Source organism: Lipophrys pholis (genome assembly GCF_963383615.2).
Source record: "Lipophrys pholis genome assembly, chromosome: 7".
Classification (NCBI taxonomy): domain Eukaryota; kingdom Metazoa; phylum Chordata; class Actinopteri; order Blenniiformes; family Blenniidae; genus Lipophrys; species Lipophrys pholis.
In genome coordinates, this window is record NC_137638.1 from 30,613,992 (window position 1) to 30,629,418 (window position 15,427).

At 42.2% G+C, this 15,427-nt stretch overlaps 1 protein-coding gene across 1 annotated transcript in view; it reads right to left on the bottom strand.

Annotated features, from left to right (window-relative positions):
• Positions 1-15,427, bottom strand: part of cux2b (cut-like homeobox 2b) — a gene marked incomplete at its 3' end in the record, with an annotated part of 142,688 nt that overhangs the window by 74,969 nt on the left and 52,292 nt on the right. Inside the window, exons 2-3 of the mRNA XM_080467499.1 lie at positions 14,731-14,841; positions 10,729-10,776 (exon numbers count right to left, since the gene is read on the bottom strand). Coding sequence (XP_080323625.1) covers positions 10,729-10,776; positions 14,731-14,841 — 159 coding nt within the window. The remainder of the gene's footprint in view (positions 1-10,728; positions 10,777-14,730; positions 14,842-15,427) is intronic.

The window sequence follows — 15,427 nt, forward strand, 5'->3', positions numbered from 1 at the left end:
ACGCTCAGTATTAGTCATACTATAATCATGTTTAGGATGCAGCATCTCTGATGTGTGAGCCCTGAAACTCTTTAGCATGTAGCATGTAGCACAGCTCGATGCTACTGGATTCATGGAGCAGTTAAACTACTGAGCGGCATCGGGCTAACTCTCATGGTCCAAATGTCTCCAGTGATTAAGTTGCTGGTGTTATACGAACTACATTTAGCTTCTTAGGATGTAAGAAATCTGTCATCAATGTATATCATCTCGGGCTAGCGACGGTCACTTCAGAAGGGAAGTAAATGTTGAAGTTCACCATTATTGAGCAGTTCTAGAAACATTTATGTGAAAGTAAAACGCTTGGTAAAGGAGAATGATAAATTCACATCAGTTGGTATTTTATACCAGTGAGAATCTACAGCCCATTGATTGGGTGCCACACAGCTGATGCTAGTTGTAGCAGCAGTCGTAATGTGCATATGTTGTGTCGCGACAATCTCAGACGGTTTTCTCAACAACCATAAAACCCTAAGACTGTGCGGCATCAGACCACCAGAAAAGTTATCGTCATGATTGCTTATCTTTTGTCTGAGACAGACTGAAATCACAAACTGTAAAGCTGCCTTTTCAGTATAGTAATTAGTTTGCATCTGCTCAGATCTTAGCATTAAGTTTCTAGGCTATCCCACTGTCTTTAAAATCCCCTCCATGTTAGACTATCCGAGCATTCATCATTATTCTGTGAACGTCACTTTTGTCCAGTGCTCAGCCGAAGTTACACAGGCTCACTTTGAAAGTAGTTAAAACAAACACGGGTCAATAAATAGTTATTTCAACAGGTACATAAGTGAATATGAAAACAAGGACGGCGACTGTAAACAGGCTGCTGAGTGGTTTTCTGATGTAAAATGGATGTGAGAAATTAAACCTCTCGAAAAACACAAGCGTCTTAAGGAGAAAAAAAAAGTTCTCCACGTTTGGAGTTTAGCATTATATGAGACAAAACCATATTTGATTCAAAACAAACACATGAGCTTATCCATCTTTGATAAATCGTTATCGATGAGAGCAAACTTTAAAGTAATAAAGGCTGAAACAGTAAGTGAACAGAAGTGTATTAAGTTTGGGTCAAAGCAGCTTTTCTGTGCCGATGTGGAGAACAGACGAGGCCATTCACCCTCTGGAGATGCAGAGGACGCAAAAGACTGGAGAAAGGTATTATCTAATGTCCAATTACACTCCCACGCCCCCACACCCCTCCCCCTCTACCCTCCCTCCTTCTCTCTCTCTCTCTCTCTCACTCTCTCTCTCTCTCTCTCTTACATTCCTGCCTCCCACCTTCATTCCCTCTCCTTAGTATGACGAGGACACAAGTGATAAACCAGGAGCAGAAAGCCGGCGGTTTACATGGCCCTGGAGCCCATTATGTTCCCCACAACAGGCTGGAGGCCTGGACGTGCTGTGAATAGGTAATGGCCTGGAGATCCTGGGCCTGGCCTGCTGCTCAATGAGCCTGAGACAGCCGAACGGGAGACAGGCATTAGAGATACCTCGTCAGCCCAGCGTGGAGCAGGATGGTCGTAGCCGGTGGGAGGCAGGGGAGAATTGGAGAGTGGGTGTGAGTGAGTGAGAAGAGTAGGAGGGTGGCGTAAATGCCCCTTACATAAGGTAGGGCATGAATAATAACACACAGAGAATAGTGAGAGGTAACTGGGATGCAGGGATCTGCTTTATTGGCACAGAAATATGAGCCTATAATGTAGCGTGTGCAAAGAAACCAACATGAGCTCAGTCCCATAACCACATGTAGGCTACAAGCTGCTTTGTATCGGACTGTGCTGCTCACTCACTCGAACTGCACCTTCCCAAGTTAGCCATCCACTCAAGCAATCTGCACCTAATAACTGCAAGATTTAGCCCATGATGAAGATCTGTCTTCATTGAGCTGGAAAAGCTGTAGCGTCGCCGAGCATTTTTCCTAACGGCGCACTCCCTCATCTATGAAAGTGCCATAGAGCCCCTCAGACAATTAGGTAAGGAAAAGCTTTATGACCGTTAGACTCACTCAGCGAGCGGCACTCTCACCGCCAGCGCCGCCAGGAGCGCTGGCTCGTGCAGAAAGGTAATTACGGAGCCTCTCATAATGACATGGAGGAAGCTTGCGTCATAACACCCACAGTCTTTTATCATTGCGCTGTAATTAATTATCATCCTTTACTGTTTGATTCATTCCACTATTCATAACATATTCATACATTCAAGAGAAATTATCATTTCCTTCAGGAATTAATCAGAAAGGAGGAAGAACTGGTCGTCGCTCGATGAATGATCAAAGACGGTGTTTGTCGACCTCGCCACGTGGCGGGTGAGCTCAGGGCGAGCCGCTGTGGGCGAGGACCGCGATAACAAGGAGACACCGAGCTCGGCCCATCCTCCAGTCTGGACTGTCGTCTGCTGGAAGCTTTTCAAGAGATCGAAACAAAACCTGCAGATGTTTCTGACGAACGGGGAAAACGAGTTAAACAACCCAAACAGCTGTGAGCAGCTTTCTTTTGTTGTTTTGGTCAAATCTGGACTGACAAGAGTGCACGAGTGAGTTATATTTCCAAAAATAATATTTTGAGCAGTATTTTCAGTAACCAACATTCAGTTTTGCCCTTTCACTTGTAGTTTTAGTTTCAATGCCTTTTCATGTGGTTATCTCAGAAAATTCTAACAATTTAACAACAAAATATATCAAATGCCAACATTGTCCAAGTGCTATGTCGAATTGCTGAACTCTACATATTTGAATGTCAATGCATAGACTCATTTGACCAGGTATGCCAGATCTCAAAGCAATCTGAATCAAGATGAGTTGATCATTGTGATTCAAATTGCTCTAGAAAACATATTTTAACTGGTTTAACCATTTGAAAGTAAACTTTTTCTTAGAATTCCTCTCAAAACGGAAGAAAAGAGTATATATCTCTCACCATGAAGGCTAGTTGAATCATTTTGGTGTCAGAAGAAGCGAATTATGTGTTAGATTTTTTTCAAAAACGTGTCCAGCGGGTTGACAAAATGTCCCTACAGGGACTGTGGTAGTTGATAATTCATTTAGTTAATGTTGGAGGTGGTGAAGATGGCGTATGTATTGTTGTAGGTGATGAAGTTGTGATTACTGCATGTTTTCTGCTGTTTGTGGCCAATTGCAGGAGTTTCAGGAGGATTGGACAATCCAAGAAACAAACTTTTGTGACGATGAGGGTCACATAGTGAGTGATACAGTTTAAACTAATATTGAAAATTTATGGTAGGGTTAAACAGTTTCAAGAATTCATTGTTTCTCATTTTGTATATAAAGCACATTTACCCATACAAAAACTAATTCAGGTGGTTCATTATTGAGATTTAAAAAAATGTTTACAAAAAAAAAAGTACAGGTGAATATTACACCCCCACAAGCACATTAAACCTTCAGTACTTTCATGAAGTTTCAGCAAATTAACCACAAAACACTTATTTTGAAGGATATGCTAATATGTTTTTCTGATGTGTTGACCATTTGCTGATGCTGACATATGTACATATGAGTAGTTTAACTACAGACAAAATCCAAGATTTCTGTGGCACAGTAATGAGAATATTATGCTCGATCTATCATGGTGATTCATTATGAGTTGCAAAAACAAGAGTTTTTAACATGTTCACATGGTGCAAGCTCAGTTTTTTGCATTCAGGTATAATCAAACCTCAAGTATTTGTTAATGGCGAATATAGATACTTCGTGTAAAAACTGATTGATGCATATGCTATGCAAATAATATTGTGCATCTCCAGGCTGTTCGGCCACATGGGAATATTAGAAAAGCTGAGCTTACACCTTGGACTGGGAAAAAGTGGAAAACATGAAAGTTTGAGCTTTTTATAAACCTTTCAAAGATAAAGATAGTTAATGGTTTTTCTCTACATGGTTGCTGCATCAGCTTGTCTTACTGGATGTTTCTGTAATCTACTAAAAAACTAACGAGAACGGGCACTCGGGAGAGTGTATACTTTCACCAATGCCACATCTATGACCGTGGAAAACAATGTTATTTGATCCGCCACACCACTCCTTCCTTCATTTGTCACAGTCGTTTGAATTGCTTCATGTTGTTTCATTGTTAAGTTAAATGATGTTCTGTTTGTTCTGATTGGCTGAGACTGGAGAAGGAGGGCAGGAGCAGAGTTAGCAGTGTCCTAGCACTCAAGCTAACAGCAGCGGCAGCCCTGACTGACGGCTCACTGGGGAGCTCCAGTGTGTCGACAACAGAGTAAATATCTGACCTCTACAGGAGCTGTTGGGTCTCAAAATCTAATGGATTGAACCTTGATGACGACAAACCATCCCTGAATAGGGGATCCCCTTAATAGTTTTTGCAAAAAGTTGGTAAAATACATACATACATACCAATAAATAAATAAATGCACGTGGACGCAAGCATAACTTTTGCCCCAACAGCCGTTGGCGAAGGTAATAACTAAATACTCTCTCTAAAAAATGTATTCATAGTTTGTCCAACACATAGAAGCTGTTCTGGGAATTGTTTTTACGCTAAATCTAAACTACAGCTACAATGAAAGACAGCGATACATTTGTGCCCTTCGAGGAGCACATGACCCACACCTTTAGCTCGAAGTTAATGCCAGATACAGTGAATCATGCCACTTGAGCAACTTGCTCAGGTGCACACACGGTTTCCTTCTCTTACCTGTGGACCACCACTGCCCCTGAAAGTGGATTTGGCTGCTTCCTTTCGTGGTCAAAACCACCAGAAAAACCTCTGATATTCTGATACTCATACAAGTAATGATGCCGTCAGTACTTTAGGTGATGCAATAATATGCAAAAAAACTTAAGGTTGCGTGATGAACTCTCTTCAACAAAGAGATGCAACTCAGCCAATCAGAGACCTGGCTGAGCTGTTGAAAGTCAGTCACGTGTAGGTGAACCACAGTAGCCATTTTGAAATCTCGTCTTTCAATTTCATGGAGTCAGAAAGCTGCTGTGTCGTCAGGATACCTCCCATACTCACACAGAAAACAACCACTACCACCACCACCAATAACAACAACAACAGCAACATACATAAAAACATTGTCTTCCCTCACATCATCACTTCCCAACCTCAGGGGAAGAAATGGCACAGTTAGACTCATAAACAGGTGTCCGCCGGCCCCCAGTTCGCAGCGCTTTAATAGCTGTTTGATGTTTTTGATGTCTAGTCAGCTCGATCGTACCTTGCTGCTTGATAATGAGGGCCAATAATGATTCCTGAGCTTGAGGGGTTAATGGTATGTAACCGGCAGAGCTGCTAATTACACGTTACAAACTATTTATCAGAATCTCCATCTGCGCTAGCACCACAACTCTCATTGTGCACGCTAAATTACTCCACGGATTATCATTGTAAAGCAAGTTTCAGCAATTAGGGACCCATACTGCTGTTTTCTTTTTCTGAGAGCACCAAACGACATCAAGAGAGGAGAAAAATAGAATGACTGGTTAATTTGGGCCTGATATTCAAATTCTTATAGGCCGGATGTGGGAGAAAGGGTGGGTGGGATGGGGGGGGCGGAGGGGCTATTACAAACACAAGGAATCCGTCACAGTTCCCCTTTTATTTTTTATTTTTTTCCAAGCTTCACAAAGGTTTATCCTGAGGGGAGTTTACACATTAAAGTGAGAGGGGAGGTGTAAATTGCTTGGAGTAGCCTGCGCGGTCTTGGCGAGGACTGTTTTCTGTGCGTCCGGATGGCGGCGGGAGCTCTGTGTGAAAGTTGTGTGAACGGCGGGGTCCGACGGGCCCGTTTCTCCCTCGATCGGTTATTTGAGAAATAACTGTCATATCCCTCAGCCCCAAAGGTGTGCCTGAGACCATGGAGACGTGTACCATCCCCTCTTCTTCACCGTAAATTTTTATTAAAATTACCTTCATTATAAGACAGCGTTCATTATAAAACCAAAAACGCCGGTCTCCCAGGGCCCTGTGGATTAATAAGGACAGCGGTGTATTTTAAGCCGTAAACTCAGCTCCTCACTGTCCTTAATCTCCTTCCTACTTCACAAGGCCAAATTAACACCTCTCCTCAGCTCTGACGGGACCTCATTAGCAAACTTCCAGGGAAAGAAAAGAAGAGAGCAGAACGAAAAAGAGGAGAAGAAGGAGGGAAGCGACCAATGACAGCCACCAGCTCTGGGATTAACCCTTTCTCCTCCTCCAGCTCCGCAGAAAAACTAGGTCGGCAACGTGTTTCTAATCAGTCGCCTGGTTAGTGATAATTAGAAGGCGAGATTGGACGAGAGAAGAGAGGGAAAGTGGGTGGGGAACATTGAAATGAAAAAAGAAAAGAAAGAGAACCTGTCATGTCGCAAACACTTCAAAGGAGCCGACTTCTCCTTTAGAAGTGGCATGATGAGGGTCCAAATACCACGAGGCGCCCCTCTGGGCCTCCGAACTGCAGTGGGGGGGTGAAGAGGACCCAGATCTTACTCACACGTATGCATCCTTACACACACTCACACTCACACACACACACACACACACACACACACACACACACACACACACACACACACACACACACACACACACACACACACACACACACACACACACAATGTCAGGACTTTTCTATCATTCGCCACCTGTACAGTGCAGCTGCAGGGGAGCTTTAGTCGATCCCAAACCACACAGCCAAACAAGCACATCCAACTCCACCTTCTCCTCGGTGCTCTCCCCCTGCAGCAGCAGGTCGAGGTCCCACGGCTTACGCCGAGGTCGCGCCGACTACCGCTGGGTAAAGTTCACAAGCCTCTGCAAGCTGTTTGACATTACCAATAAGGTCAAAGTGTATCAGAAAACACCAGAGGATTATATTATTATGGTGCGGCGGAGTCGCTCGCTCGCACGCTGCAGCTCGCGATCAAAAAACAGCCAAGGCTTTTGCTTCCAAGGCAAACTGGCTTACTTATCAATGCGCAGAACAGAAGCCCATGGAAGTTACACAAGAGAGACCGAAAGGTACCCAGAGAGGCCCGCAGCTAACAAGGAAAGAAAAAATCATCGCTCATTATCAGCCATCTATTTTATCTACTATGAAACATCTCCAGACTCCCAGTTGTCAGACATCAATGGTGCTTAAATTAATCCTTTGGGTTCCTGTTTGCACAATAAAGATCTGGAAGGGTGCTTCTGATATTTGTGCAACTTTACAGTGAGAGTAATTGAATTAGCACAGAAATCAACCACCGAGTGCGAGCCGGGTGCAGAACTGAACGCGATGGCTCCTGCTAGGGAACACGGTCTGCTCGGGCACAGTCAATTCTAAAGCATTAAAAAGAAGCTGCCAATAATCACTTCAAGGAGATCTGAACAATCCACACTCAGTGTTCTCATGTTTACTGATGATGGTGCTTTCAGGTTAGCGCTGGAGTGGGAGTTTAGACAAGAAGGGGGAGCGGAGAGAACGAGACTGGAAACATATTTGTGGTATCATTTCCATAAGCCTCTGCTTTGCAGACCGTAACGCGGCTCACAAATGTGATTTATGACCTTGGTTTAATGGCCGGAGCAGAGTCTTGGTAGGTATCAGATGACTTTTTCAATATGGCGACGTCAGAGGGGGCACGGCGAATGCACCATCACAACAGGAAATGAGGGCTTGTCTCAGCCAAGAAAATATGAGAAGCCAGATATCTGATCATCTAATGGCAGATAGATGCTACTTCACTTTGACAGAAAAGGCATCAGTCAATAAGCACCAGATGAGCAGCAACATGAAAAGTATGCCATGGATTCCCCGCCCATATCTATCAGATCTTTCATTCCAGGAGCACGCAGCGGTCGACCCTGGTCAATGCACATGCAATATCAAGCAGGAGTGTCTCCTTTCAGTAAATTAGCAGAAAAGGGGAAATCATTGTTAAAATACTACAGCCAGGGGTGGAAGTGAGGGATTACAAATACTCAGATTACTTTACTTTAGGTGGTATTTTTACATAATTGCAGTTTTGGAATAATTTTTTTTGTTGTAATGAATGTTACAGTATTTCATCATGTAATCTACTACTTAGAAAGTCACTAATAGTCAAACCTTTTATTGACAGTAAGTTCAAACTTTCAACAGGGAACATTTCTGCTTCATATTGTTCACATAAACAACTTGCCACTAAGACTACAAAATGGATCACACACACACACACACACACACACACACACACACACACACACACACACACACACACACACACACACACACACACACACACACACAGACACACACACATACACACACACAGACACACACACATACACAGAGACACACACACACACACAGACACAGACAGACATAGACACAGACACACACACACACAGACACAGACACACATACACACAGAGACACACACACACACACAGACACAGACACACATAGACACAGACACAGACACACACACAGACACACAGACACAGACACACACACAGACACAGACACACATAGACACAGACACACACACACACACACACACAGACACAGACACACAGAGACACAGACACACACACAGACACACACACACACACACACACACACACACACACACACACACACAGACACAGAGACACAGACACACACACAGACACACACACACAGAGACACACACACACACAGACACACACACAGAGACACATACACACACACACACACACACAGAGACACACACACACAGAGACACAGACACACACAGACACACACACACACAGACACACACACACACATACACACACACACACACACACACACACACACACACACACACACACACAGACACACACACACAGAGACACAGACACACACACACAGAGACACAGACACACAGAGACACAGACACGGACACACAGACACACACACACAGACACACAGAGACACAGACACACACAGACACACACACACAGACACACACACAATGACCCATATAGTTCATTGTTGCTGAGTTGCTGAAGCACATGCGTTGGGGAAACACACTGCTCAGTAATAATTGGTGTATATTAAATAAGGAGAAAGAATCCTGTTATCATGTATTAATTTTGAATAATATTGTTTTCACAATATGCAACATTATTATGTTTAAAGAGTGTGTTTTTTTGTTTTTTTAATTTTGTTCCTCTGCATTTAACTCATCATATTCATAGTCAACCTTAACTACACACACTTGGGTTGGTTAGGGATCTTGGTCACAGTGGTGACTAATGTGGTAACTAAACTTTCTTCCAAAGCTTCAAGACCAAATTAAAAAACTCTTATTGATCATCAGAAAAATTGGCTTTGAATGTTAACTGAATCTAATGCTATTGATGATGATGCAATTAAACAGCAAAGTTTTACCTGGAGCCTGAATTTTACAGTCTGACATTCAGACTGTGTCATATGTTTATTAGCTGCTCCACTGTGCAACGTGGACTTCCTAAACGTGACTAAAACAGTAGGCTCGGCTGCAAAATGTTGTTTTTTACTGAAACAACAGTGTTCTTCAGTATGCAAGAATCAACCTGTACATACATGTAATAAATGAAGCAAACCAATACTGGACCTTTGAGCGTAGGGACATGGTGCAACAAACTGCCTTTATCAAGATCTGTTTGTTTTTTCTTTTTCTTTTTTAGTGTCGCTTTCGTCATATAGTGATCATCTGCGACAATCATGCAGTCATAAGTCACATTCATTCATTCATTCATTCATTCATTCATTCATTCATTCTTGTTCTTTTCATGAAAGAAAGAGAAAATGTACAACAGTGCACCCTAAATTATCAGATAAACACCTCCATGACTAGAAGGGAACAGCCAGAAGTAAGAAATGCGATATTTAGCTGCCCCTTACTTGAGAAAATAAAATAAAATAAATATTTTTCAGAAGCCTACACTTTCCACACAGGGAACATAGAACACAAAACAAAACTAACTAACAAACAAAAGCCAATGCAATATGACTTTACACTGATCCAGTTTAAATGTTCCTTCCCTAAGAAAGTTTTCTTTAAATTGGGGAATATTTGTACAACCTTTTAAATCATGTGCTGTCTTGCAAGGCAATAGTTATGAAACTTCTTAGGCCCTGTTGACACGACAGGCTCGGAGCCCCTGAAAACGACATTTTTTGGAAGCGCACCACAGCTGTGATAAATAGTTCTTTTGCACATGCTCAGTAGATGTACAATCAGAACCATGTTTCCTCCAGAGTATCATGACTCCCAGTCCATATTCTCCTGGACTTTTTATTTTGACAGTCACCGTAATAACAATCCAATTTGGTCATCTGTCTAATAGATTGTCCGTGTTCTCCTATTGTTAATGTTCAGAGCATAATTCTTCTTAGGAGTCTTTCTCAAAACATTGTATTTTCAGTGGCACTGAGCCCCGTTGTAATCTAAACGGACCCCCAAAACACAACAAACGTTTTGTGTTTTCACAAGTAGCCTTTTGTTTTTTTGGACTGAAAATTGTTTTAATCCAAGTTAAATCCCCAAATATTTAAATGTTAATGAAATTACTGGACACATTTTCCCAAATATTTCTAAGATATTTTTCACAAATAACCTAACAGGAGTATATATCTTTAAAATTCATGCAGTTTTTCCGGTTTGTCTGTTTCATCTTGCAGAATCTGTACTTCCATTAAAAGAAGAAAAAAGGAAACCCACAAATGTTAAGAAACGTGACTCACCTGGGCCTGGAAACTCTTGAGAACAGGTGCCACCATATCCCGGACTTCCTGTTCACGGACAGAAAAAGTAAACTGTCTCAGCATTTTTCATTTTGCACCTGTGTTAGGAGTCAACACAAACGGATTTATGAGAAACCTTTAATGGATTCTCAGGAGAGTGTGTGTGTGTGTGTGCGTGTATGTGTGTGTGTGTGTGTGTGTGTGTGTGTGTGTGTGTGTGTGTGTGTGTGTGTGTGTGTGTGTGTGTGTGGGGGGGGGGGGGGGGGGGGGGGGTATTAGTGGTTAAACCTAAAGGGTTTGAGTGGGCATGTTTGAAAAGTGGGGCTTTCCAGTAGCTCACGTTAGACCTCAGAGATCCAGACTCGCGCGAGCTCTCCCAGCCTCAGGTAAGGGGATTGTGCTGCCAGTGGTGACAGCCTGATCCTGTCTTAAACGCCTGTATTATACTGACAAGATTACAGCACTACACTACACACCGACAGCCGAGACTGGCAGTCAGCATAGCAAATAGCCCGAGGGTTCATTTATAAAATATAAAAATATTCTCTTTGACTTCAGCCTACATGTCAATGAAAGATCATTTCAAAGACGATGATGAAGAAGGACAAAATCATATCTATATCGTTCTCGGCTTCAGCTTTTCATGTATTCAGCTCAATCTACCTTAATTGCCATTTTGCCATACAAACGTAAGGTGGAATGAGGTCTCGGCACATTCAAAATGTAAAGCAGCAGAAAATAGAAACGCGTTGATGCACAGATGGCTGCTCGGTCGGTATTAAGATGACTCTTTCGCTCAAAATAAACTGTTAACGCATTATTGTCGGTGGCTGCAGAAATAGTAAGAAAAATGCCACAGAAGAGTTTGTAGGTTATAAGTTCACTGAAATGGCTGTGGAACATTTGAATAATATGTGTGAAGAGGTGTTGGGGCGACAGGGTTAGATGCTTCGTGTTGCACACAAAGTGATTTTCAGACTGGATCCTTCACTAAAGTTCAGGTGGAAAAAGTCTTGTACAACTTATTTATTCATGGATATTATAGTACTTTCTATTTTGAGTTTTTATTTATTTGAGTGTTTAGTGTTTCCCACCACACATAGCTTTCACAACTTCTGTACATTCTTTATTGCGCATAGCACATTTTGTTCAGTTCTGTTTGTATTAAAAGGAATTTCAAAAGAAAATCTTTGCTCTTACTTTGTGCCTTGGCTCCTGAATCATTCAAATGTGGATGCAGGAACAATGGAAATGTTAAATTCCCATTTCCAAGTTAAAAGTATTCACACAAAAAGTAACTGCCAACAAATCCTCACCATGAAACACCGGAAGCATCTCCAAGTATAGACTTTACTTATGTGAAAATGTGATGAAAAAGTAATGTGATAATATCAGTTATATTGTCATGGAAAATGTTTTCATATATCTTAACTTTACTTCTGATTCAAACCTTCTTTTAGATTTTAATGGCACCTTGTGCCTGAATGATGTTAATCTGCAGGAATAAACATGAAGTCATGCTATTTAGGCTTTAATCGTTTATAAGAAAACATATACTGAATGTGGATGCACGACTTTCATGTCATAAACAAAAATTTTCTAATTTTTCAGTTAAATATTCCAAATTTAGATGCAATCCTCCATTCAATGTTGTAACACATATGTTTAAGTGACAGCATAAAAGGTAAGATGACATGAAATCTGGAGCGGTGGGTAAACTTGTGGGACACCTACATTGTTTTTACATATTCAATCTTCTTTATGATTGAATATCAGGATAAAAGTGTTTCTAAAACACAAATGGCCAATGCTCAGAAGTGTGTTTGAACACATCTGTGATGGAGAACAGCTCCAAACAAACATCACGCTCCAAAAGAAGACAAAAATGTTAACTTTAATTATGAGAGGAAAAGATGATAATTTAATGTAGGGAAATCCTTAATTTCATCATGAAAAGTCACAACCTCAAAAACCTCCAATGTGACTCCCTGCTCTTACAAAATTCCACACCTGTTCATTAAGAACCTGTTTCCACGACAACGTTTCAATTGAACATGCATCATAATAATGCATAATGTTCACAACATGCATAATAGAGGCCTTACATTGGATTCGGATTGTGTTTTTACTGTAGGACATAATGTGCTGCTGCTGCATTAGCTGTATCGGCATAGGCAAAAATACTTTTTTTGGAAGGGGGGGGGGGGGTATTTTGTTACTGCTGGCCCTGACTGGAACACCACCACATGCAACTGCTTTTACACGGAAATGGCATAAACGCTGAAATAATGTAGTTTTCATGTCCGACCACAAGTTGGTGCGCCTGCTCAGTAGCAGCATTTCCGTCATTTCAAAAAGTTCCACCTTGGGAGCCGTTTTCAAAAAGTTTAGTAGTAAATACAGACCTTGAAGTAGAAACTGTAATTGTCTTTGATAAGCTTTAACTTGTAAATAACAGTACTCTCTCTCTCTCTCTCTCTCTCTCTCTCTCTCTCTCTCTCTCTCTCTCTCTCTCTCTCTCTCTCTCTCTCTCTCTCTCTCTCTCTCTCTCTCTCTCTCCTAATCTAGAACATCTGTGACTGAACTTTTTTTTTTTATTCTATCACATGTATAGTTCCCAGCAGAGTGTTTCAGAAGCAGAGCAGTTAGCTGACTTTATTTTTTGTTAATTCTTAGTAGATTCTTTGTGCTTTTAACTTCTGTCCAGAGGCCACCAGGTGTGAAACAATTAGGGAAGTCAATCAATCAAATTTGTTTGATTAATCACACCACTTTTGTGAATAATCACGATTAATCACATTTTTCTTTCCTATTCAAATTACAGTTTTTAAATGAGCAATGTATGGAAACATCTAATTGATTTCGGTTCAGTCTTTTATGATATTTATATCAAGCATGTTGCCATCGCGATGATGATAAATTTGCGATATATTGTGCAGCCCCAGTACACATCCTTCTTGTGGCTGCTTATTTCACTTCAGTGTGATACTGAGAAAGTAAAAGCAAAGTCAGCCGATACGCATAAAAGCTGGTGCAGCATATGGAAACATCGAAATTTAATACTGAGCTCTAACTTTCCAAAAATATGCATTATCAATTCTCAGAAGTGTCTTTGAACACATCCCTGATGGAGAAACATGGCACTTGTGATCGCTGCTGCTAACAAGCTTCTCAATCTGAAGGATGCCAAAACTCTTCATTTGTAGAAAAAGAAACATAAGATGATAGTGGGAAATCCCTGTTTTCATCCAATTTTTACACTTGTTGTATTTATGTGATAAAACGTTGATCCTGTTTCAATTCTGCAACAAGTCTCGTCCAAATGTGTGATCAATCCTTTCAATCTAAGTCTGCATTTTCCTGTCGTGAAATATTTTAATGGGGCAGCACAAGAAGTGAGTCGACGGGTGTGTGTGTGTGTGTGTGTGCGTGTGTGTGTGTGTGTGTGTGTGTATGTGTGTCTAGGCGGGGGGGGGGGGGGGGGGGGGGGGGGGGGGGGGGCTCATCCTCCTCAGCATTCTTCACATTGTGTTTAGTCAGAGTCCCATTCCTTGCGGGTTTGGAGCATCATTCCTGTTACATCAGAGATCTGGACAAACATCAATACATGCTGCCAGTTCTGACACCGCCATAACTTTTTCCTAAATTGGTGCTGCAGCCTTTTGGAGTAGAGATGAGGGAGGAGAGTGTTAGTGAATGAGCCCGAGCCCCGCCCAAGCCCCCACCAGATGGGAGAGGCCTCTGCGTTTAAATGTTAACTGAGCTGGAGGCCGCTACCTCTGACTTCTCTCAAGTGTGATGAGCTGGTAACACACAGTCGACTAATGCAGATCCTCACTAAGAAAGAAATAATTCCCTGTTCAAAGGTGTACGTATGTGCGGGGGCTCGGCGGTGACACAGAGGCCGGTACCTGCTGAGGTGAAGATGAGGGACACGCACAGCTGATAATGGTGGAGGTGGTCGTTGTGGTGGGAGAGAGAGAGGGATGATGCCAGACTCACCTCAGGGACATTTCTCTTGAACTCCCTGCTCAGCTCTAACAGGTGCTTGTGGGAATGTTCGCTCTCCTCTTGTCGACCCGCCAGCTCAGACGCCACAGAGTTTAACTCCCTCTACAAACACACAAAAGACAAGAAAAACCAGTGAGAGAGGGAGAGAGAGAGAGAGACGACGGCACTTCAGGGAGCCTGCCAACGCTCATCCAGTAAAGCTTAGAGTGTACATAAATAAAAATACACTGCTGAATATTAACAATGTAATCCTTCATGATCTCACAGCAGTAATACTTACAGCTAGCCCTGGCCCATAAATAATTAAGCCAAAATAAATCCAATGCCTACAGTAGCAGAAGGCCTTTTAGATAATCAGTATTTGAAATAATCAATACGTTTGCAACGGCTATAGAGCGCCAGAGAGTGAGAGGAGCGAGAGGGAGTGGAGAGAGAGGGGAGGGTGGGGGGGGGGGGGGGGGGGGGGGGTGACGTGGAGAGACCCAATAACCTGACAAACACCCTTACAAACAAATAGAGCTTCCTTCTGAAATGAAGAGCTGTTTTATAAGCCCGGCCAAGACCTGATTCAAACGCACCGATGGCCTTGCTCGCCATCGTAATTACCACAGGTCAGATCTATTTTCAGCCTCTTTTCAATCTCTCTCCCATCGCCTGCGCCAATCTTTACATCGATCCCGCACAGATT